Source organism: Motacilla alba, chromosome 18 (genome assembly GCF_015832195.1).
Source record: "Motacilla alba alba isolate MOTALB_02 chromosome 18, Motacilla_alba_V1.0_pri, whole genome shotgun sequence".
Taxonomy (NCBI): Eukaryota; Metazoa; Chordata; class Aves; order Passeriformes; family Motacillidae; genus Motacilla; species Motacilla alba.
The window spans coordinates 1,859,002-1,882,978 of NC_052033.1; the positions used below are offsets into that span (position 1 = coordinate 1,859,002).

The 23,977-nt window shown below is 56.9% G+C and overlaps 1 protein-coding gene across 1 annotated transcript; it reads right to left on the reverse strand.

The window, feature by feature from the left end:
* Window positions 1-6,850: 6,850 nt before the first annotated feature.
* Window positions 6,851-23,002, reverse strand: CYGB (cytoglobin). The gene is made up of 3 exons (XM_038157331.1): window positions 22,476-23,002; window positions 12,195-12,426; window positions 6,851-11,493 (listed from the first exon to the last, which is right to left on the reverse strand). Exons 1-3 carry the CDS (start codon window positions 22,616-22,618, stop codon window positions 11,329-11,331), a joined length of 540 nt encoding a protein of 179 aa, XP_038013259.1. The 5' UTR covers window positions 22,619-23,002; the 3' UTR covers window positions 6,851-11,328.
* Between the last annotated feature and the right edge of the window lie 975 nt (window positions 23,003-23,977).

The following is a 23,977-nucleotide window of genomic DNA, read 5'->3' on the forward strand; positions in this document are numbered from 1 at the left end:
GACACCCCTTGCCCCATCCCTCTGCCTGGTTCAGACCCTCCGTGTCCCTCCCCCACGCTGTCCCACTGCGGCCACATTTCACAGAGAAAAGCAAGGCACAACTTCCCAAGGATATTTCCAGGATTCACATTCTCTGAACCTCAGAGAAAGAGAAAACACTTCTTATCTCATTTACTGTTCCTGTGTTTTGGAACAAGTATAATGCATTGAGGAAGTTTATTTACCTGAAGGAATTTGCATAATTAGAGTCTAGTGGGAATGTTTTAATTCATTAACCAATTGAATCCACGTGTGTGTGTGTTTCGGGACTGATGGCTAACAGTCACAAAATTCTGTACAATTAAGTTGAGTCGAGTGCTTGTACAAATTCAGTTTAGATGTAATGTAATATAGTGTAATATGATATAGAATAATACAGTACAATAAAGTAATTAATTTGCCTTCTGATACCAATAGAGTCAGATGCATATTTTTTCCCCTTAGTCGGGGTCGCCTTGCTTTACTGCAGTCCCACCTCCCTCAGGGTTACAAAAGGCGTGTCCCTGCTGCCACCACCCCCGGGGTCCTGTGGAAGGCAGCGGAGCCCCTGGGGCAGTGCCAGCGCCCGGCCCCGCCGCGGGATGCGCCGCGCTGCTGTCCCGCTGCTGTCCCCCTGCTGTCCCCCTGCTGTCCCCGCTGCTGTCCCCGCTGCTGTCCCGCTGCTGTCCCCCTGCTGTCCCGCTGCTGTCCCCTCTGCTGTCCCGCTGCTGTCCCCCTGCTGTCCCGCTGCTGTCCCGCTGCTGTCCCCCTGCTGTCCCCGCTGCTGTCCCGCTGCTGTCCCGCTGCTGTCCCCTCTGCTGTCCCTCCTGCTGTCCCCGCTGCTGTCCCCCTGCTGTCCCGCTGCTGTCCCGCTGCTGTCCCCGCTGCTGTCCCGCTGCTGTCCCCCTGCTGTCCCTCTGCTGTCCCCGCTGCTGTCCCCGCTGCTGTCCCCTCTGCTGTCCCCCTGCTGTCCCCCTGCTGTCCCCCCTGCTGTCCCGCTGCTATCCCGCTGCTGTCCCGCTGCTGTCCCCGCTGCTGTCCCCTCTGCTGTCCCCGCTGCTGTCCCGCTGCTGTCCCCTCTGCTGTCCCGCTGCTGTCCCGCTGCTGTCCCGCTGCTGTCCCCTCTGCTGTCCCGCTGCTGTCCCCCGGCTGTCCCCTCTGCTGTCCCGCTGCTGTCCCGCTGCTGTCCCGCTGCTGTCCCCGCTGCTGTCCCCTCTGCTGTCCCCCTGCTGTCCCCCTGCTGTCCCGCTGCTGTTCCCGCTGCGAACGGCAGAGGCCAGGCCGCGGCCGCGCTCCGAGCGGTGGAAGCTGCTCCAGCCGCAGCAGCAGGGGATGCTCAGCCTCTGCCATCGCTCAGCGCTCCCTTCCCTCTCACCTCCTTCCCTCCAGTGTCCGCTGGTGGCACGCCGGGTGTCGCAGCTGTCCCCCCTGCCCAGCTCCTGATGACAACGGGAACCCTGGGGACAGCGTGGCTCTTGGTGCTTCATGCACAGACAGGAGTTTTTCCTGTCGGGCACGCTGGGAGCTCAGGTCTGGTTCTGGGTGGGCAGAGCACAAGGAAAGCTCCTCCAAGGTGTCCCCACCGGCATCACAGGGGTGGTGGCAGCGGTGCCACCCGGCTGCGTGGCCGATGGAGCTTGTGGTGTCATTCTCACCTGCCTCAGCCATCGGGGGGCTGGGACACGGGGACCAGCCCACCCGTGCCATGCTCTGCAGCTGTCCCCAAGCGCTGGCACCCCAGCAGAGATGGGGATGCTCCCGCTCACCCCAAATTCACAGCCTGGGCAACTGGGGGACCCCGACACCCATCCTCGGAGCCACCGTTACCCTCAGATCCTGACTGAGCCACCCTAAGCCCAAGATATTAGTGGGAAAATGTGTATATTTACCCTTTTCAAGCACAGTCTCCTCCTGCCCTCTGGGCCTCCCTCCCTCCCTCCTCAGCCAGCCTGCAGTGGGAAAGCATTGAGAAATAAAACAATATCAAATGTAATCAAAGGCAGGCTGGTGGGAGTTTGTCTTCTGGGGTTTCCTCCTCTTTTATTGCTTTCTCAAAGAATAAACTCTTGGGAGGACTCTGGAGTGATTTAGTGGAGCAGGAAAGGTCAGGAGGCTGCTGCTCCCTCAACTCAGCAAATTCTGTGACTCTGTGAAATAACCTAGGATAGTCCAGCCTTGGGAATTTTTCTTCTAGTGACTGCTCAGTCAGATGTCAAAGCTGGGAACAGCTTGGCTCGGCGGGGGCCTGTTTGTGCCCCCGGCTCTGGGCTCGGGAGCTGCTGGGACCGGGGCTGGGGCAGAGGATGCTCCAAGGATGCCCTGGAGAGGAGGAGGGATCCGAGTGGGCGAGTTCACAGCGGCGCGGAGGAAGCGCTGACCTTTGAGAAGCGATCTTCCTCGCCCACTGCTATTTATCCAGCATTCCCAGGGCTCTCCTGCCGGTGTGCGGGGCCGGGCGGATCCGCGGCTGCTGAGCAGGGGCTGCAGCGCGGTGTTCACCCTCATTCCCCTCCCGAGAGCCTCCCTGCTGCCCAGCCGGGCCGGGGCAGGAGGCAGAGCTCCGTCAGCCCCAGCCGCTCCTGGCTGGGGGGCCAGGGGGGTCTGACATCCCAGGGGAGTGGGGGCTCAGAGGAGAGCAAGGCTGGGCTGCCAGGACAGGCGCTGTGTACTGTTAGCAGCCCCACGTGCCTGCTGGAACCCCCTTCTCCCCACAGGCACCTGTAGCACAACACCTCTGCAGACACCCCAACCCTTCTCTCATCACCCCAAACCCTCTGCCAGCCCCTGATCCAAAAGGGAACCGTGGCACAGGGGGGTTTGCACGGAGCAGGGAACAACCACTGTCTCGCTGACCTCCTACTCAGCCACCACCATGAGGATTATTTTTAAATCACTTTCCCAAGTGACAGTACCATTCCCAGGATCTGCTTCCTGCATTTTGCACCCTCTCTTTTCCTCTCCACCTGGTGCTGATGTCAGCCAGTGCCCTGGCAAGTGCAGGCCAGCGACTACATTTTATGTAGGTACATAAAAAATATAAAAAAATTATTAAATCCTGAGTATAATCATAATTTGCTGGCTGCAGAGCCCCAAGTGGTGCACAGCTCTTGGCAGACAGATGGGGCATGGGTTTCCTAAGTTCAAAATAAATCAATTTATCTTCCCTTGCACTGCCTGGCTCTTAGTCCAGCCAATCCTCTACCAAGAAAACAATGAAAATAAGTGAAAGCATTTGTGGTTATTTACTTAAATATCCAAAGAAAGTAAATGAAAACCACACTATTCCTTAGAAAAGTATCCTCAAACCAAATCCCTCTGCTGTATAAATATAAACTATAGCAATGTGGCAGAGCCCGATGGTTACTTTATTTCAGGACCTGTTTGGAACATCGACCTTGAAACAACAGCTTAGTGGGGCAGTTTTCCAAAGCTTTCCCTTAAAGAAAATACCCTTGTCAATTAGTGAAAAGGATTTGTAATAAACAGCAGTGACAGTCCCACCTATTTCGGGCTGGGAATCTCCCCAGCAGCAAAGTCCTTGGGTGATCCCTTGGTGAGAGATGGGGATATTCAGCCAGAATGTATTTTTTGGTGGTTTTTCCTCCAAAGGGAGGGCGGTGGGTGCTCGTCAGAGAGGGGCTGGCAGTGGCCCCCGGGCCAGCGGGGGGCAGAGGGGGCTCCTGTCCGGGCACGGGGCCGCCTCGAGGTTCAGGTGTCCGGAGCATCCCGGTGCCCTCGGCGCTGCTTCCTCCGGCGGCACCCGGGGGTCCTGAGGGTGATTGAGCCGGGCTGGGGGCTGCGGGCCACGGCCTCACCCCACCGTGTCCCTGGCACCGTGGGGGCAGCTCCTGAGCGTGGGGAATGTGTGGTTTCCCAATCCTCCCCCCTCCCTGGCATCCCAGCCTCTCCCTGCTCCTGCTGCTGCTCCTCTCCCCATCCTCCCTCTGCCCCCGGCTCTGCTCTCTCTCAAGAGTGCTGGGAGAAGAGAAACCCGGCTGTAAATTAACCGGGAGGATTTTTCAGTCTGAGATGTGCTCTTCCCCCCTTTCTCCCCCCCCGCAGCGCTGTTATTTCATCTCGGCTGCCAAACTGCCGGGAATTAATCCCGGCCGGCGCTGACAGCGTTTACATTCAGCGCTGCTCAGATAAACCATATCAGCCGGGGCAGCTGAAGAGGAGCCGGGCGCGGAAGGAAGGGCTGGCTCCTGCTCAGTGTCAGCCCCTCTGGCCTGCCAGGGTGTTTTCCTGCCTTTTTTTCTTCTCCCCGAGGGCTTTGCTCGGAGCGGGGAGCCACCAAAACGCCCCCACTGGTGAGGGTGGCCATGGTGGGGCTCATACAGAGAAACCTGGAGCTCCTGGCTCTTATCCTGGTGCAGATAACACAGAGGAAGGAGGGACATGTCCTTCAAGCTGGTGGGAATCTGCAAGCTCTGTCTCCCAAGGCTTCTCACCCTGTGCCACCCCCACCCCCACTTCTCCTTACTGCCAGCTTCCAGGGGATGGGTTTCCTAGGAATTCCGATAGCCACGTTAAAAACTGCAGTGCAGTTATGGCATATTCTCTTTCCTAATCTCCCCCTGCAGCTGTGTTCCTGCCTGTCCCTCACAGTGACCTCCTGGCCCTCCCCTCAGCTGTCACCAGGTGCCAGCAGGATACAGACACACGGTGCAGATGTGTCACCTCTGATCCCACTCAGCACCAGGATGGTGGAGCCATCACTCCCCCAGCTCGTGACAATGTGGAGCCATCGTTCCCCCAGCGCTGCTCCTGCCCCTCCCAGGCCAGGAGCGCCGGGCCCTGTGGCCACTGGTGTGGATGGAGAGGCTTTCCTGGAGCTGGAGCATGGCAAGGGGACAAGGAGCACACCCTGGGCCACGCCTTCGCTATCAAATTCCTTCTTCCCTCCATCTCCCAGCCCACAAAGCATCACTGGGCCCACCAAGGTGCTTTCTCAGAGCTGGATCTCCACCAGCTTCCTTTGGTGAAGGGTGGCTCCTGGAGAGCAGCATCCCCAGGCTGGGACACTTGGGAACAGGGTGGGTTTAGCACTCCATGAGCACAGGGCAGTGAGGGTGTGAGCCCATTGTCCCAGCCCCTGGGCCAATTTTCTGGTGTGGTGTGAGCCTCAGCCTCCTTTTCCAGCAGCACTTGCAGAGCTCTGGTGAGGCCACAGGGTCTGGGTCAGGGTGTGATCGTCACAGCCACCCTGACGTGACAGGATCTGGGGGTAAATATTAGTGTGAAGTGAAGGGCTGTGTACATATTTTCTCCCTGCAAGGTAATGCTGAAATTCCCTGCTCCTTTTCAACAAGCTGTTAGAAAAAACAGCCCCATTTTAGCACCCTCTGGCCACTGCTGGTCCTGGCTACTCTCAGCTCAGCGTGCAAAGGTCTGGGAGCTCTGGGTGCCCACTGCAGCCTCCCCACTGCAGAGCTGAGTCCTTTTGCTCGTGGTTTCCCAGCTGATGTTTCCCATCTGGAGCAGAGCAGTGTGCAGGCTTTGCTGACTGTTCACTTCTGCCTGGAAGCGTGTACAGGATGTGGCAGAGACTCTGAGGATGGCTTATTAGTCACATTAACAGAACCAAGTGGTTTTTTGCCCCACAAGAAAAGATGCAGCAGGAGAAGACAGATTGAACCAGGCACTTATTCCCCTCCCCACATGAGCAGGCCTCTGGATCCTTTCTCTGTAGCCATGGCTGGTTGGGCTCAGTTTTGAGAAGCTGTAGGGAAAGAAAAAGGTTCCTCTTGCAAAGCCACCCTTCTAACTGTGGCTTGGGGACTCCAGAGTAGCTCAAGTGCCTGCCCATGCAAAACTACACAACTCAACTGCTGTTTTTTCAACATGGGGGGCTGGAGAACAGCATTGTTGCCCTCAACCCAACAGGAGAATTTGGCACCAGGCTCCCCAAGACCCTGAGCTGCCTCCAAGGCACTAATCTCTGCCCTCCTCCCTCTCAGAACAGTGTTCCCCCAGCCTCAGTCCAAAACTGGGATTGCTCCCCTTAAAATTGTTTGTGGTAAGGTGCTGCTATTCTCTGCCACCCTGGTGGGATGGGTTTTCCCATCCCTGGAAGATGGCTCTGGATTCAGGGCAAAGAGGAGCACAATAAACAGGATTGCTTGAATTTGTTTTCCAAGCCTTGGATCCCACGGCAATGGAGCTTATGGGACCATAGCACGAGTCTGTCTGTCTGTCTGTCCATCCTCTGCCAACAACTTTGGAAAGGTTGGCCAGTTGTCAGCTGAATTTGAGAGAGCCTGTTTTGCAAACGAGGGAGCTGGAAAGACCCACAGTGGGGAAACCACAAAGTGACCCAACCCCTCTGGGACCCATCCCCTGCAACGTGACCCAGCCTCAGCGAGAGGCTCGGGGGGAGCCACCAGGGACTGAGACGTGGAAAACTGGGCTGCTGCTGCTCAGGGAGCTGTTTGTTATTTTTACAGGCTGGGAACAGTCTCACAGTCCTTGGTGGTCATGGCTGCTGCACGCTGTGGCCCTCAGTGAGCATTTTGGACTGGCTGGGCTGCCAAAGGCACAGGAATAGCTCCTGATCCAGGGAGAGACCCCGCTGGCTTGCAGACGTACCTGGAAGCCAAGTGAAGAGCCTGGAGGAGGGGCAAACCCTTCCCTCCCCACAGGAGTGCATTGCTAAGATGCCTCCAGACACCTCTACCACCCTTGTTGGGCACATCCACTCCCTTTGCTGCTGCTTTCCTGCCAAAAAACTCCCTCAGAGTGAGCAGGAACCCTCAGACCCACATGGCCACGGGGCGGCCCCCGACACCCCCTCACCTTCCAGCCACCCCATCAGAAAGAAACCAAGCAGAGCTGGAGGGGGTTTGATTGATTTATCCACTGAAGATACAAGTTTCAGTTTAATAACACCATTTTGTCTGGTTACAAACATACTAAAAACCTACAAAAAGAAAAACAAGTTACACCCATAAACACGGAACGCAGGTATAAAACCAGCACGGAAGCGCCGAGGAACACGAACATGAACAGGATCTGCAGCAGGAACAGGAAAGACACGGAGCTACATCAGACCACGCTCATGTCTGTGGGTCACGCTGGGGCTGGGGCAGACATACCAACAATTAGAGACAACTTCAGCTATGGAAAATAATCGGCAGCCTGGCACAGAGGTCAGACCAGGCGGGTGGTTTTGGCCCTCCCTTTCCCTAAGCTGGTCCAAGGTCAGCGTGTGGGTTTCCCTTTTATCCCTCTGCCTGGCACTGGTGGTGCTGCCCCGAGCAGCCCTCGCTCCCACATCCCACAGCAGGGCAGCTTCCCCATGGCAAGGGGCAGGGCAGGCTGAGTTCTGGCACCAGAGTCCAGCCAGGTGAAATCTGCTCCCCCCCGAAGTCGCTGAGCACCCCCTCAGGCACTGGGGAGACACTGTGACCTCTTTCCTGGGACAACGTGGCAGAGATGTGAGAGGACCCCCCCTGGGAGAGCTCACGGCCGCCCTGGGGATTTGTCACCCCCCAAGAGAAGATGAGGTTGGTGGCACAAGGCCCATAAGGGTTCTGGTGGTGTTGGGGGGCTCTCTCCAGCTGGGTGTCTGCAGAGCTAAACCTGCCAACAATGTTGGCCGTGGAGGGGGAGACAAATGGTGGGTGGGATCTATCCTCCATCCAAACCAGTGCCTCCCATTCCTCCCAGGGCTCAGCTCCCTCTGACCAAACACTGAGCTGCAGGGGAGGGGACAAGAGCTGGTTGATGTGAGCAGGAGCTGCCAAAGAGAGCCAGGACGAGGTGCTCAAGGGGGACCCTGCCCCAGGGACACTGAACCCCCCTCATCAGCATTTCCCTACCTCTGGTAGGGGGCACAAAGGCTTTCCCTCCTGGATCCCAGCTCCAAGCCCAGCCCTGATGATAACGCCACGGCGCTGCCTGAGCTGGGGGCTGGCTGGGTCTGGGGGGGGTGCAGGGATCCTCCACGGGCAGGGGAGAGACCAGCTGGCCCCCAACATGTGCTGGCAGTGATGCCCTGAGCCCCAGCTTCCCACCTGTGAGCTCTGCAGAAAGGACTTTGCGAGTTGGCCCCTACCTGCCACCACCAAGGAGGGCAAAGCTCAGCCTAAGAGTGCCAGGAGGTGAAAGGCCAAGCCCCAGAGAGCAAGACCTGAACAAAATGGGGATAAAGGGGCCCCCTTTGTTCAGGACTGGGACAGGGGAGAGCAGTGGGCTGGCAGTGAAGGGAATGGCTGTGCATGGACGTGTGTGTGCCAGAGAGCCACGCACAGAGCCAGCACACGGCCCCCCTTCTGCTCTTCCACACGGCATTTATCAGCCCTGTCACTCTGGAATGGTGCTTTTTCCTTACTCTGGTGACCTTCATCTCTCCCCAGATGAGAGTGTCCCTGGATGCCAGCAGTGCCTCCCCTGCTGCTGGCGGCAGAGAGGGGGCGTTCGTTTCATCTGCATCTCCTCCCCTCCCCGGCTCGCCCCGGCCGCCCTCCTGCTTCATGTCACTTCCTAGGGAGCCGATAAAAATAAACGTGGTTTTGTTTGCATCTATTGGAGTGGCCTGCAATTTGGCTGATGGGGGGGTGCTCCTCGAGGGACGGCAGCTGCACACATCTGGATCTGCTTTAGGAAAAAGTGCCTGGAAAAAACCCCAAGCCCAGCACACGCACGCATGGGCGCAGGAGGCCGCGGGTCAGCTTTTCCTAGGGATGTGAAGAAAGAAAGGAGAAACCAAAGCACTGTTTAATGGGAAGGTGGGGGGACCTCCCTGCTGCTGCTCCCCAAAAGCCAAGGCACACGGGTAGGTTGGGTATGAACATGGAGAATTTCCAGACACTCCAAAGTGGCTTCTCTGCAGACTGCGAGCCCAGTTCTGGTTGTGGGAAGGGAGGGGAAGGGTTTGCACTGCAAAAATAAAATTCCCACCTGGAGATTATTAACCTCAAAGGTTAATGTGCAAATTTTGTCTAAAGATGAAACATCCCTGTACGGAAACATCCCTGGCCCAGCATCCACAGAGCACAGGGAGTGCATGAACTGCTCAGAAATGTGTGCTGCTGGCCTCAAGGGCTTGGCAGGAGTCAGCAAAGCCGTGCTCGTGAGTCCCGTGGTGTGCACACACACAAACATCATCTAACAGTCTTGATCCAAGTGATCCCTCTCCAGTCCTGCACTGGAGGGAAGTCAATGGCTGAACAGGCTATTCCCATCCACCCCCAGCCCAGGCAGCAGCTGTTTGAGGGGTGTCTCCCCTGACCCCCGAGGGATGAGCAGCTGCTGGGACACCCCAGTGTGAGCTGGAGGCTGCAGCCATTGGCCCCTTCACCACTGCAGGCGGGTGGGCTGAATTTTGGGGATGCTGACTCTAGCTGATGGCCCACCCCATGAGCAAAGCAGCATCACTTGTCACCCTGTGCCTGTCCCTTCCTTTTCTAGCCCCCTGGATCCTGCACGCTGCCGTGCCAAGCACAGCTGTGCCCAGCTGTTATTGCCCCCAGCTCTCCGCGGGTGCCCAGGACACGCCATTGCCCCAGGCCCCACTGCTCCTCTCCATCAGGGGTACTGTGGGATGGAGGAAGGAAGGGACTGCAAGGCCAGAGTGGCTGCAGGGACTGGAGTCCTGGGGCTATTCTGAGGGACAATAAACCTGTTCTGTTCCTAGGGATGGTGAAAAGCACAGGTGAGCAAAGCAGGAGTTTCTGTCTGTCTGTCTGCTCTGGAGGAGGGAGGCCAGCCTGGGGAAGTGAGCACTGTCCCCACAGTGGAGGGATGTCCCCAGGGTGGCTGTGGGGATCCCAGTTGGAGCTCTGGGCTTGTTGCCTGTCCAGCTGGCATCCAGGAGAGGAGCTGGTCTCTCTCAGGAAGCTGCCAGCTCTCCAGGACAGCGGTGGAGCGAGGCCAGAGGAAATCTCAGAAGGGAACCCTCCTCCCACTTCAACAGATAACATTGCCCTTAATGCTTGAGCTCTAAAAATAGCAGAGGCCTTTGGGGAAATATTGGGTGGCAAAGATTCCAAAGCTTCCCAGCACAGCTGACATTTCATCCTCAATCCTTTGCCATTCAGTTCCCAGAAATGTTATGAATCCAACCACATGTGGGCAGGAGGCAACGGGGCTGCTCCTCCTCCCTTTTTCATATCTGCAGGGGAAACTGAGGCACAAACCAGGCAGACTGACCCAGAGGTTCAGGAGGAGTTGGTGTTGGAGGCGGGATGAGTGCTCCAAGCCCTGCAGCCATGTTTTGGGGGTGTGGGAGAAGCCTTTGTCAGGCACAGGCAGGAGCACTGCTGTCCCCGGGGGGGACACAGCTCCTGCGTGGGCTGATTTCTACCAGGCACTTTATTTGGAGGAGCCCAGTCTCACCACAAGGGCAGGAATATGCTCTATACAAGGTATTTATTAATGTTAACAGAGAAGGGACCTTTTCTCATAACCAGAATCCCTCCTGATATGTCTGGGCCATCTTTTCTCCTCCTAGCCACAGCCTGACCCACCTTCTCACTGAGAGGGCAGCCAGACCTACACACACCAGCTCCCAGGGCACATCATGTTCCCTCCAAGCCCTTCCTCAGGAAGCTGGAGGGCAGTGGGTGCACTCACCAGCTCCCCACCTATGGCACAGGGATCCCACTCACACACCATGCTCTGATCCCCCCAAAGGCATCCCCCTCCTTCCACTCTCTCGTGCTGTGGGGGAGCTTCTCTCCCACCCCAGGAGGGTCTGCAGCAGCCAGCCAAGGACAGGGACCGTGGGTGACAGGAGAGGTGAGCTCTGCTGCCCGCCTGGAGCACGGGGTGATGGGCACCCAGAGGGGCTCTGGCTGTCAGCCCTGCCAGGGGATACACAAAGTGCAAAGCAAAGCGTTCTCGGTGCCAGTCAGAGGTCTCCAGGTGTGCCCCCAAAAGCCAGGTTCAGCCAGGGGCTTCACATGGAAAATGAGGGTTGTGTTGTTCATCAGTGAACAGGGCAGCAGCATTTGTGCAAGGGACTTTGAGATGGTGCAAGTGAGGTGCAGGATTTGGGAAGTGGTGATGGACAGGCCAGGACAGGAAGATGGAGCCAACAACCAAAGCTCTCCTCTCGCCCTCTGCATCCCCTTCCAGCGTCCCCTGCAACGGCTTCACCCCGACCCACCCACACCCTTCGTGGTTCTGTGGTTTTTTTGGCTTATTTAGTTTGTTTTTAAACCCCATGGAGATCAAATTGTGACTTGGCAGCTGACAGAACTGGCCCTACCGTGCTCCCCAAACCGAGCAAAGATCTTGAGAAGAGACCAGAGCGAAGTCCTGGGGTGAGCGAAGCCCTCCCTGCCCCTCTGGTGGCCCCCTGGGCGCTCACAGGGTGGCAGTGGGGTACTGAGCCCAGCCCACCTCCTTGTAGGCCGCTGTCACGTGGGTGTAGATGAGGGTCTTCATCTTGGTCCAGGCCCCGTGTGCCTCCGGGGTGAAGTCGTTGGGGTATTCCTCAGCAATCACCTCCAGCATGACACCGGTGAGTTTCTGAGGGAGGCAGACAGCAAGGAAGGGGTCAATAACTCGCCAGGGAGCTGCTCACAGCCAATTTGGCTTTTTCCTACAAAAACACTTGAATGCTGTTGCCGTCTGTAGGACACAGATGTCCTGGAGGTCTGTTGGCACCCCTGGGAGCAGACAGGACAGGTAACCAGCCTGCCCAGGCAGCAGAGGGAGCTGCTTGCAGGCTGAGGCATCTCCCCAGTCTGGGCACCTCAAATTATTTACAGAATCATGGAATACTCCAAGCTGGAAAGGACCCATGAGCATCATCAAGTCCAACTCTTGAGAGAATGGCCATGAGGGGATCAAAGCTGTGATCTTGGGTTATTATTCCCATCAGAAAGAAACCAAGCAGAGCTGCAGGGGGGCTAATTAGCCAACTAATTGAGTCCCTGCTGTCATGCTTGATTTCCAGAAGAAGTGGGACACAGCCACAAACATGGGCACAGCCAGGTGGGTTTCCCTGGGCAGGGGGAGGCACTGGGAGCTCTGGCACTGGCTGGGTGTGGGCATGGTGGTCTCCACAGGACAGTGCCACAGTGGGACACTCCAGCTGTGTAGAGAGCAGCCCCCACACCCAGCCAAGCTTCTCCAGCCAAGGACAGGCAGCACCAGCTCACCACAGCTCCTGCTTCCCTCCCCTCTTCCTGAAGCAGCCCAGAGGTTATTTTGCTCCTATCCCTTACCTTAAAGTAGATGGGCTCCACTTTGTGCTTGAGGGCATGGGCCTTGCCCACCAGGGCCAGGACAGAGGAGACCTTTTCAGAGTCGTTGAGGTTCTCCACCACAGTGTTGATGGCCCCCATGACCCTCCGAGCGTGCTTGCGCAGCTGCAAGCTCCTCTCCATCTCCAGCGGGTCCTCCATGTGCTTGAACTGGCTGAAGTACTGCTTGGCCGAGGGGAAGTTCACAAAAAACCTTCCAGAAAGAGCAGACATGAAATGCCATCAGGAGGGGGAGAGCAGGCTGAGGGGTTAAAGCAAAGCACGGGGGATGGAGATGGTGGAATCCACCCCCTGTGCCTCACACAGCCAGGGCTGATCTTCCTATCCAATTCCCCAGGAGCTGCAGCATTCAGCTGTCTGAAAACCAGCAGGTTGATGCCTTTTCCCCAAACCCCATCTGCTACAAGGTCATCACAGCTGGATATTCATTCTCCAAGCAGAAGCAAGACTGAGTTCTTGATGCCCAGAGATGCCACCCAGGCGTGCCAGCTGCTGGATATGTGCCCACATATATCAAAACATCACATCCTGCCTCAGAGAGCTGGAGATCAGCATAAAAACCTCTCTTTATCCCATCCAGCCTCTCCTTGCCCTTCTTCCTTGCTCCCATGGGCTTTTTTTTTTGCATTGCTACCCAGAACAGTCTCCCCTTGTCCAAGTTGCCCCACCTTTCATGGATCAGCCCCACCAGAGCCTCCAGCAGGACCTAAGGCCTGAGCTGATGTCACTGCTCATTTGGGATATTTTTCCCAGCACAAGGATACTCCAAAAACTCACCAGCCCCTCTGTGGGGGTGCTGGGGACCCTCTTTTCTGCAGGATTAAATCAACCCCTATGAAATGCAGCTGAAAGAAATGAAGTTGTGGTCACAGCTTCCCAGGGAGGTGGAGAGCTGGAGAGGACAGGGAGTTGAAGGGCACAAGGTAACAGGGACCAGGGCTGGAGCCACCAATGCCGACACCACCCGTGCCAGGATTGCAGCTGGGGCTGACACTTGAGTCACATTAACCATCCCCTTCCACCCAATGGATGCAGGAGAGAGCCATGTCAGTGCTGGTTCCCACTGTCACCCAGCTCCCTCCCTCCTACGGGGCTCTCCCTGGCTCCTGGGCTGGTGAAGGATGCTCAGGAGGCAGCAGAGTGCTCCCAGGCTGCCCCCCATCATTCCTGGCTCCAGGCAGACTGCTGCTCCCCTCCCAAGCACCATCCCAAACCACGGGAACCCGAACCCATCCCACCTCTCTCTCCAACCATCACTCCTTCTCTCCAGAGCCAGGTGGGATCCTCTTCCCCACTCACCACTCAGTGAATAATCACAATACTGAGTACCAGGCTCCTTTACCAGTTTGTTATCCTCCTTTCCCCCCCTCCCTTCCTTCCCCCGCTGCCTTGGCTTGTGAGAGCTTGGGGGCATTGCCAAGGAAGCGGCTGAAGCTGTGCCTGGAGTGCACCACGGCTCCTGCTGCTTCCCCAGGCAGCTGGGATTCATCAGATGGCCCAAAATAGGTTTTGGAGGTGTGAGGAATGTGTGGCAGAAAGGGTGGGGGTGGAAGGAAGGTGGAAGGGGGAGATGAGGTGTTGCTTTTAAAACCCAGAGGGGACCCATGACAAAACTCCTCTTGTTGTTGTGCAGCCTCCTCCCCCCAGCACAGCTCCTCCTGACACATCTGGTCCCTGTCGGGAGAAATCACTCCCAGGCCTGGCTGTCTCAGCTCCTGCTGCCACAGAGATGCTCAGTCCTTCAGCCCAAAGCTGTCTGAGAGGTGCTGGGGGAAGGAGCTGGCCTGGGCTTCACGGATAACATCATTCCCAGGATCTAAGACTTCTGCCCTGGGCATTTCCCCTCAGAAGGGCAAATGTTCTACTCTGGTTTAATGGAATAATTTTTTCCAGCTGGACTCAGCATCCCTCTGCCCTCATCCCATCCCTCCCCACCTCTCTTCAAGCTGTTGCAGCTGCAGTCACCCAGCAAAGCCCTGCAGCTCCAGCAGGGATCATCCTGCTGGGGTCAGAGCTATGGGTTTTACCATCCCTGCTAGGAGATCTTTCCCCTCCACAGGCTCCCCCCAGGCACTGGGAGCCAGGGATGTCACTGGAAGTGGGACCTGCTGCCCCAGCCAGGAACGGAGGCTGCCAGCTGCTCCCTGCATGCCTCAGCCTCTGAACCCCAAACCACGGGAAGCTCCCTGAAAAGCTGTATTTTATCTCAGCTGAAGGGCAGGATGTTCTCAAGGCATGGGAAATGAACTGAGAAAAATTCCTGGTCTGAACCACGAAGGGAAGAGCAAGGGGGGACTGACGTCTGCACCACAAGGATTTACAGTGTGTCCCCAACAAGAGAAGGGCCAAAAGGAGACCCTGGGATCATCACCTCCACCTCTCCCCACTTTTGGCCAGATATGCCAGGAGCAAAGGCTGGTTAAACCCTCAAAATACCCCAACCTGCATGAGATCAGACCAATAAAGGATCCAAATACTTGGTTTCCAACCTTTCCCTGTTTTGCAGACCCTCAGGCCGATGCCCCTGCGGGAGCTGAGCCCAGCAGCTTTCCCAGGGGATGCAAAACCAGCAAACCCTCAGCTCATGTGTTCAGTCCTGTGTCTGCTGGATTTCTTTGGTGGAGAACTGAAACAGAGGAGCCCAAAACATCTTCAGGAGCAAACCTATGGATGGCCAGAGACCTGCAGCCACCTGCCCTTGGAAAGCAGCAGGCGCCTGCAGCAAGAACTTCAGCCTGGAGCAAATATTTGAGCTGTCAAACCACAAAGAAGAGGGAAGGAGGCTCACTCAGTGGTAGTTGTTAATAAACAGAGAAGATTAATTTAACACAAAGGTTAAATATAACCAGAGGAAAGGAGAAAAAAATGAAATAAAATAATCCAACAAGAGTGAGTTAGAAGAGGTGTCTGTTGGGGTTTTTCCATCTACAGAAAATTTGGAGAGTTCAAACCTCCTGGGCTCTGGAAGTTTTTTGGATCATTACGTGTGTGTGTGTGGTTTGGGCTTTTTTTCTCCATCAGAGTCATTAAAAGATGATATTTACCATTGCATATCACACAAAATGATGATTGATAGGAACCAGATGCCTGCATACCGATCTCATTAAATTTCTTTTTAAGCGATTCCATTCTCCACCCGCTAATTTGTACTCTGCCAGCTACATCTGGACCCAGCGGACAGGATGTCAGGATTGCTTTTCCTCTCTCGTTTGCCCTTGTAACAACTTTAAGGACACAACCATTCCCAGTAGCAGAGCCAAAGGAAATAATTAAGGTGCAAACCCACTGCAGTTACTGGAAACCTGTTTTCTGTTAGGAAGAGTGGCATCTCCTCCATCTCCCCCATCTTCCTCCCTCTCCCCCGAGCACACAGAGCAAATCCTGCATGGAGGATTTGCCACTTCCTTGCCTCCCTAGCTGGAAAGAGGATACCTGGATGCTGCCTGGTCCCCCCACGCACCTAAACCCTTGCAAATTCACTTCCCCTGTTTGCAAGCTGTGGGGTGAAAATGCTTGTGAGACCTCAGATCTGCTGGGAGGCTTCAGCTGAACCCCCAGCCAGCACTTGGAGACTTGTTTTTTTCCTAGATTTCCACAGAATCATTTAGGTTAGAAGAGGCCTTTAGGATCACCAAGTCCAACTCTTAACCCAGCACTGCCAAGCCCACCACTAAAACGCATCCCCAAGAGCCACATCTACACATCTCTTAAATCCCTCCAGGGTTGGTGACTCAACCTACCAATGCTTTCATGTTTTCTCTCGCCTCGTCCCTCTACGTGGGAGAAACTCTAAGGCAGCCTGGAGCCTCTGTGTCCCTTTCAAACCTCTCCTTCCAGCTCCTCTCTGGGGTGCCTACAAAGCAGCTGATAATGGGTAGGCAGGTGCTGTGTGCTGCTGCTATTTATTATGCTGAGGGCTGGCTCACTGCTTTGCCTGCATGTTCCCCCTGCTCCCCCCAGCCACCTGTAGCCCATCATCCCCTTTTCAGGCTGGGGAAAGGCTGCTGGGTGCTGCCTGGGTGTTCACCCAGCCCAGGGCGAGGAAGGTCTCAGAGGTCTCAGCTATGCGGATGCTACAGCTCAGCAAGACAGAAAAAGGCAAATCTAACGAGTAGGAAGAGGATGGTGCCTGCCTGCTCCTGTGTCCTCTCTCTGAAAGCTTCTGGACAGGTGGAGATGGTGGTGGGAAACATCTCAAGCTCTGTCACGGGAGGGCTGGAGGGAAAAGGGCCAAAGCCCCCATCCACATGCTAATGCTAAATTCAGCTTCTCCAGCTGAGGGAAACGTGTAGCTGGCCTTCCTCCAGGTGAAGCCCACATCCCGCTGCAAAGCCTTGGGAGCAGAATCCAGCACAACACTGAACTGTGCTCAGAGGCTGTGATGCCCCAGTGCCCAGGGCAGAGGGACCAGGACTCCCCAGTGACGCTGGGAGTAGACTCCTCAGCAAAGATTCCACCGAATCTATTTGGACATGAGCTAGAAACCCTCAGGGGCAGGTTCTGCTCACTTCTGCAGGCACCACTCACACCTCCAAGTCCATGTTGCTGTTGTTTTTCCCTACCACACATGTGAATTCAGCCCAAAGCCTCTTGGCTGCACAATGAACCTTCAGGGTAGGGGTAAGGACAGCTTTCACGGGAGAAGTGAATTAACCGCAGCACCAAAGTGGATTTCCCACGTGTCTCTGGAGACCTACCTCCCTTGGAGCTGGAAGAAGACCCCTGGCTGGGTAGAGAGGTGGGTAAGACACATCCACAAGGACGTGGCCCATGTTCCACTCAAACTGTGAACCTGTGTGCTGCTGGTGTCCATCACCGTCTCTCCCGTTCAATGCCCCCTTGGTGATTTCCAGCAGCCTCGGCTCAGCTCGGGCAGGATTGCCAGCCAGCTGGCACTCAGCGCTCCCCAGGCACCCTGAGCGCCTGCCAGGCTGGCCGGGGCTGTCCTGGCATTTCCCTGCCGGTAATGAGCCCCGAAGCTCCGCCGAGCCGCGTCCGGGCGCGGCCCCGCTCCGCCGCAGCATCCTCATTAGCGGGGCCGGCTGGCACCGCCGAGGCTCGGCCCTCCCCGCCTGCTCTGGAGGGGAATTGCCACCCCTGGTATCGACCCATCCTTAGCCACAGCCAGGGAAACTGCCCGGGAAACCGCTCGCCCTCTGTGCCTTTGCTTGCCTTGGTCACGGATATCCTTGCGGCTCTCGGGGCGCCGAGTGGGATTTTTTACCCCCACGTAGCTTGCAAGTGATGCAAGGGCAGCACGGGGACAGGGGACATGGGGAACGCTCTCCTCTGCATTCCCAAGAGCTCCTGGCAGCCCCGAGGTTGTGGCTGGTGCGGGATGTGCCACAGGGATCCCCACACAGCTGCCTTGGCTGTGGAGAAGCCATGGAGCAGCCAAGAAGGGCTGGTCCTGGGAGCTGTGATCAGAGACAATGCAGCCGTAGGAGAAGGGGCTGCTTGAGACTGAGCTTGTTAAACCCTCACTCGCCCCCTCGGTGCTCATGGAGTGGTTGTTAGGTTGGGAAATGTCCCTTATGCCTGTGCTAGCAGAGCAGAGCCTGCCGCTCTCTGGCTCTCCTTGTCCCCACAAAAACATCTCCCCAGCTTGACCACAACCATTCATGAGCGTGGGACAGGGACACTGCTGCTGCTCTTCACTGGGCCCTTTTCAAAGAGAGATATTGCATCTCCCCGGGCCACTCTGCCCTGAAATGTGTCCTTCATCAGCCAGGAACGGAGCCTTTCCCTATGGACGCCTCCGCAAAACACATGTTGGCTTTGGGGGTAGCTGCAAAATCACTTTTTAAATGCCATTTTTGGGTAGATTCAACCCATACTTTTTTGATTCAGCTGGGAAAAAAAAAAAAAAAAAAAAGGTTTTTCTGCATTGCCAGACTCATTACTCAGATTTTTTTTGCTATTTTAACCTAGAACTCACAATAACGTCTGGCATCCAAGGAGTGCTTTCATATTTTAAAGCTCTTTGCAAAGTGTCTGAATCCAGGTGTGTTTGCTCAGACTAAGCAGCCTTCGAGGTCCAGGGGCCTGATCCTGCATTGGCAAACCTTTTGCTTCCCCTCCTACACCTCTTGAGGGGGAAAGAGCACATCAGGAGCGATGGAGAAGGCGGAAATTTGGAAAGCTGATGGCTCTGAAGTGCAGACAGAGGGAACAGAGCGATGGAGAAGCCCTGTGGAGGCGGCACAGCCTGCGGTGGCTGAGCCAGGTTGCGCTGCCTGCACTTGGCATGGCATTACCATTTGGTCCAGATTCTCCTGGGGTCTAACAGAAACTGTCCCTGGGCTTTATTCCCTCTGGAATCTGGAAGTTTTGTGGTCTCACGTCTGTGCCTATGGTACGTGTGTGTGGGTGTGGGAGCGAGCGCGTGCGCCGGCCGGGACAGGCTGAGCTTTCAGCCCTGGGGTGCTGGGCTGAGCTGGGGTCTGCAAAGAACAGAGGGTCCCAAACCCCCTCTGATCTTCACCCCGGGGTGCTCTCAGCCCCTGTGCGCTGCTGAGGGCTGAGCCCCCCCCAGATGCTTGCATCCCCCGGCCCTGTGTCACAGTTTTGCCAATAAACTATTGGAAGGAGAAAAGGGGGACCCTGGGGAGGGACAGCCACGGGCTGGAGGGCTCCTGCACTGCACAGCAGGCTCGGAAGGCTGCCCTGCTCTCTGGCTGGGAGCTCTGTGCTGAGGGAGGGGTCAAAAAAGACTCATTCCTGAATAACAGATGGGGAAACTGAGGCGCAGCAACGAGCCCGGGGGCATGGGGAGGCTACGGAGGAGCTTCAGCCCAGGGCTCCCAGCTGTCCCTTTGGGAACCACTCAGCCAGGAGGCACAGCCCCAGGTGAGCAGCTCCAGCCCCAACTCCTGCTCGAGCTCCAGCAAGGGTTAAGGCAGCTGTGAGATGGAGCCTGCAGAGGCCCCTGAGCTCCCGAGGAGGAAGATGAGCGTGTGGACGAGACTCTGCTTCCTCCGGGGCGAGGCTCCCCACCGAGGAAATTGTCAATTAGCGACATAGTTTTAACCACAGAGCGCAGATTCCCAGGATCCGGTGGCTGCTCAGCCGTAGTCCCCATTATTCTCGTTTGTGTCCCCCAGGGTCCCAGAGTTCTGTGAGATCAGGGACTCGTCGTGCTAGGGCAGGACCCCAGGGGTTTGCTGTGGGTTCAAGCACCAGCAGCGGCCACGAGGGATGGGAACATGATGCCCAGCTCTGTGCCTCAGTTTCCCCACCTGCAAACCATGGAAAAGCGAGGGGTGAAGGGGTGGGATGCTGGTTAGGGACAAAGGGACCTGGGCTGGGTTTCTGCAGGATGGCAGCACTGCAGATGCCTCCCATCACTGCCTTTCGGCGGGCATTGCCTCCCTGCCTCCAGCCTCGGAGCACAGGATCAGGCCCCAGATCCATTTCAGAAGTGCTGCAGCCCCCCAGCCCTTCCTACATGGGAAAATGTAATTCCCTGCCCTCAGCAGCTCTGAAGGGATGGAGAGAGGATGGAGCAGGTAAGCAGGGACAGACCCTCTGCCACCAGGCACTGCCAAGTCCCCGGTCACAACCCCAGCCACACAAGTGCTGACAGATTTGCCTGCTCTCACCACTCTGCCCGTGGGGGTTGCACCAAGGAGGGATCCACAGCCACGCACCCCCTTCCTTCTCCCTGGCCACACCTGTGCAAACCCCTTTCTGCCTCAGTTTCCCTAGCAAGGTGAGCAGGAGCACCAGGCTGAAGCAGAGGCTGACCGGGGCGGCTCCCAGCCCCCGGCACGTTGGGTGCGCGCCCACCCAAAATGTTCTGGGCGGGTCACCTCGCACCGACCCCACCAGCGGCCGCCCACTGCCCCCTCCCCAGCCCCGACCTCTGGAGCTGCTGAATCACGTCTTGGGAAGCGGCTGCCGCCGGCCCGGGCTCCCGGCGGCCCCCACGCGTGACCCACTTCTCCCGCGGCTGCTGCCGGCTGCGAGCGCAGCTGGGGGAGCGGCAGCGCCCGTGCTCCAGCCCCGGCCGGGCTGCCCTGCTTTCGGCCGCCACGTGCTGCTTCCCCAGGCAGCTCAGAGCTTACAGCGGGGCTCAGAGCAGCAGCGCAAAGACCTCTTTGGGGACAGGGAATGTGACCGGGGGGACACCAAGCAGCTGTGCCGTGCGGGTGCGGGCGGATCTGCTGCCCCAACCGGTGCTGCTGGAGGGGATGGTACCTCTCCCAAATGGCATCACTATCCCCAGGGACGTGCACAAGGCCAGACCTCACTTTAAGCATCGCAGGGAAGCTCTGGCTGAGGGAGCAGGTGGTGGGTTTAGCTGGGATGTGCCATGACTAAGGATCTAAAGGCTCCCAAAGAGCCAGGGCTCACCCTAGCAGGCAGTTCTGTCCTGCCCTGTTGTCACAGCCGGAGAAAACCTTCACCACAGCGCACAACTCTGCTTGGATTAAAAAAAAAATCCCCAAACTGCACCAAAAACTTCTGCTGGGAAAGTTTGACTTGGGACCAGAGCTCAGCCACCCAGTCCCCACTGCCACACCTCAATTCTCCTCATGCCCAACCCTGATCCAAGCACCATGGGGACTCCAAAAGCAGTGAGATGCCCTGGGTGAATCCCCCATGGCACTGCCACGAGTCCCTTGGTGCCAGCCATGGGCACACAGCCCCCCTCCCTGGGTCAGTGGGCAGTGGGAACCTGGAAGGGGAGGCAGATGGGGCCATGGCATGACCCAGCTGCTGGGCGAGGGGCTGGCCATGCATGGCTGCTGGCCAAGCCACGAGCTGAACCTTGTGAGGTGGGGCTGAGGGGAATCTTTTAACCCCCAGATCTCTGCCATTTCTGCTTCAGACCCAGCCTAGGTAGGTTTGGTGTCCCCAGCCATGGAGCTGTCACACCTCCTGACTGCCCTGACTGCCTACACGGAGTGGGGGCCATGGGAGAATGGGCTCAGCCATCAGCTGGCTCTGACAGAAGGAAATGTTTGTGAAGGAGGTGGAGAGGGGGCTCCAATATCATTTTGGAATCTGCAGAGGGGTCTTGGTAAGAAAATCCCATTGCAGTGCTGGCAGCGAGCCTGGAGGGGAACTGGCTCTGCTCACTGTGATGTCCAGAGAGGCTCTGCTCCCTGCAGACCCCGTGGGCTCAGAGCTTTAGCTCAGTCAGCTGGAAAACTTTCAGATGATTACTAGTGAGCAGCACATCCTTCCAAGGGGTTCCCTGCCCACCCACAGTGCCCTGGTGCAGGAGAAAACGGGAAGGACACAACCCACACCTGGGGTGCGTGGTGTTTGGTCCAGGTGGGGTCTGAGCAGGGACATCTCAGCATTACTGACCCCAGGGATGACTGGTGTGGCTCTGGACAGGATCTTTGCTGTTTGCCATTTGGCCATTGCAGGCATCTCACCTGCCCCTCTCCTTCACTCCTCAATAAGGGAAACAGCCTGTTGGTGCCATACTCCACTGATACCCCAAACTCCCAGTGCCATGGGACCCTGTGGGATTTCCACTTGGCTCTTTCCCGGTGTACCTGGATACGGTTTTACTCCCAGATAACACAAGAACCCCCACCTGCCTCTGCTCCCCACCTTCCAGAGCATCTCCCCTGCTCTGGCTGCAGGTGCAGAGCTTTGAGCTGCTGTCTGTGCCCCACTGCCATCGGAAGATGCTCCACACGCCCCTCCGGGGCTGCTGTCCCCCCCTGCCCCCTCTCCCGCCTGTGCCCCCACAGCCCCTTCCACCGCCAACTTCAGCGCTCTCCTTCCCGCCGACGCTGCCGCCGGAGGGACAGATGGTGCCCTGGGAGACACACCTGCTTGGGTTTTATCTTGGCTCCCAACTTGCATTATTTCACCCGCCAGCCTGCTCCGGACCCGTGCCATCCGCACGCCCTCCCCGGGGGGGCCAAAAAGCCCAGACCCCCAACCCACCCGCAGCCGGGGCTGAGCTGCCCCCGCCTCCGCCGCCCCCCAGCCCCGGCCGCAGGTTAAGGTGACCTTTGCATGGAAGCAGCTCCCCCCAAAGTCCCCGGCAAGGCTCCCCTCGCTCCCCCCGCCGCTGCCACCCGGCTCAAAGGTGTGGGAATCCGAGGAGCGCTGTGAATCCCTCCCTGCTCCCAGGCAGCAAATACACCCAGCCAGCTCCCCACTCGCTGTCATTCATCTCCACTCAGTTCTATATATTGTTCTGCCTCTTTCTGAGCTATATAGAGATTCAGTTGGATTTGCTGCTTCCTTTTTTTTGGTTTGTTTTTTAAATACCTGATGAGTATGGAGACCCCAACGTCCTCGCAGTTTGCATATACTCTGCTCCATATCTCTTGAATAACCTTTTTTTCTGCGTCTGAAATTTCTTCACTTCTTTCCCATCTCTCAATCTCCATTTCTCCCTGGACTTTCTCCATGAAAAACAGCCGGCAGGATCCTCCGGGAAGCCAGGAGGAGATAAAGAGAGATGTGTGTGAGCGGGTATATCCTGCGAGAGGAGACAAGGTGTTTGCTTGGCGGCTCTGCGACGTGTGGTGTGTGTGTGTGTGTGTGAGTGTGTGAGTGCAGCTGCCTGTCAGCGTGTTTAGATATGGAATTTAAAAAATATCCCGGAGGAATGATGCGTGCGATTAGATTTGAGATCTCCTAGTGCTGTCCATGGCTGTAGTTAGCTTCAGCTCGCCTCGGATGTGTGTGGCTGACTGATGAGGAACTGCCTAAAAGTAAAATATTCAAAGGCATTGCAAGACCAGCCTCTTCACCAATGTGTGAACGTGAGCTCACTTTCTCCCTCTCTCCTCCTCTCTCCCACTCCTCCCTCCTTTCCTTTTTTTTTTTTTTTTTTTTTTTTTTCTCCCTGAAAGGGAGGGATGAGAGAGATGTTCTGGGCAACATCAGGACGGGGCTGGCGGGGGGGAGGTAGTGCTGGAAGTTTTTTTTCCAGCCGTTTGTAAACAGCTCAGAGGAAATTCAGAATCCAGAGTGCTGAGTTAAAGTTAGCCCAACCTCTGGCTGCGCCGAGCTCTGCCCCGGCTCTGCTCTTTGCACTCCCTGATTTTGCAGGAGGTGATGCGTGGAAGGACAGACCCCTCACCTCCGGTTCTTGGGCTGCGAAGAGATTCAGGTCGAGAGGGGAGCACGAAGCTTCCCCGCTGCGAGAATCTCTCTGCCCCCCAAAAGAGATCAAGGTCTGTCCCATGGGGACTTTTTGAATGCTGAGAATTTGCTCTCCCTTCTCGTGGCACGACCCAGCTGAAAGGGATCCAGAGTTGAGGCACTGGTGAAATGAAGGTATTGCTGTCGATTGCATCGCTCCTGGCAGCGCCTCGGCAGGGAACACCTCCACTCCAGGCTTCCCGCCGCCTTCGTGGGTGTGCTTTTGGGGCTGGTTTCTACCCAAATGCCGTTCCCAGCTCGCTGACAATCCGGCACGTTCAACCCACAGCACAGTCCATGAGCACAGAGAGCAGGAAAATCCTACGGAGGCTTGTAACAACCGCGAGTGCCCCGGGGGGATCGGAGACGAGCGGGGCTGCGGGTGTGCCCTGCCACCCTGCCAGGGCAGGCGGGCGGACAGACGGACAGACGGGCTGCGGGTGCCGCTCTGACAGCCGGGCGGGTGGCTGAGCCCCTTGAGGGGCTGGAGCTTTGTTAGTGCAGAGCTGTCGAGGCTTTTTGCTGTATTTCTCCTCCAAACCAGCCTCGGCCACCTCCCCATTAGCAGCCGCCAGACTGGTGGTGTCAGCAAATTTGCTCTTGCGGAGCTAATGAGAGCT

Coding starts and splice junctions, on each gene's coding strand:
- CYGB (XM_038157331.1), bottom strand. CDS start 22,618: ATGGAGAAAGTCCAGGGAGAAATGGAGATTGAGAGATGGGAAAGAAGT. Junction 12,427..22,475: donor GGGGTCTCCATACTCATCAG/GTATTTAAAAAA, acceptor TCTTTCTGGAAG/GTTTTTTGTGAACTTCCCCT. Junction 11,494..12,194: donor TGGAGCCCATCTACTTTAAG/GTAAGGGATAGG, acceptor TGCCTCCCTCAG/AAACTCACCGGTGTCATGCT.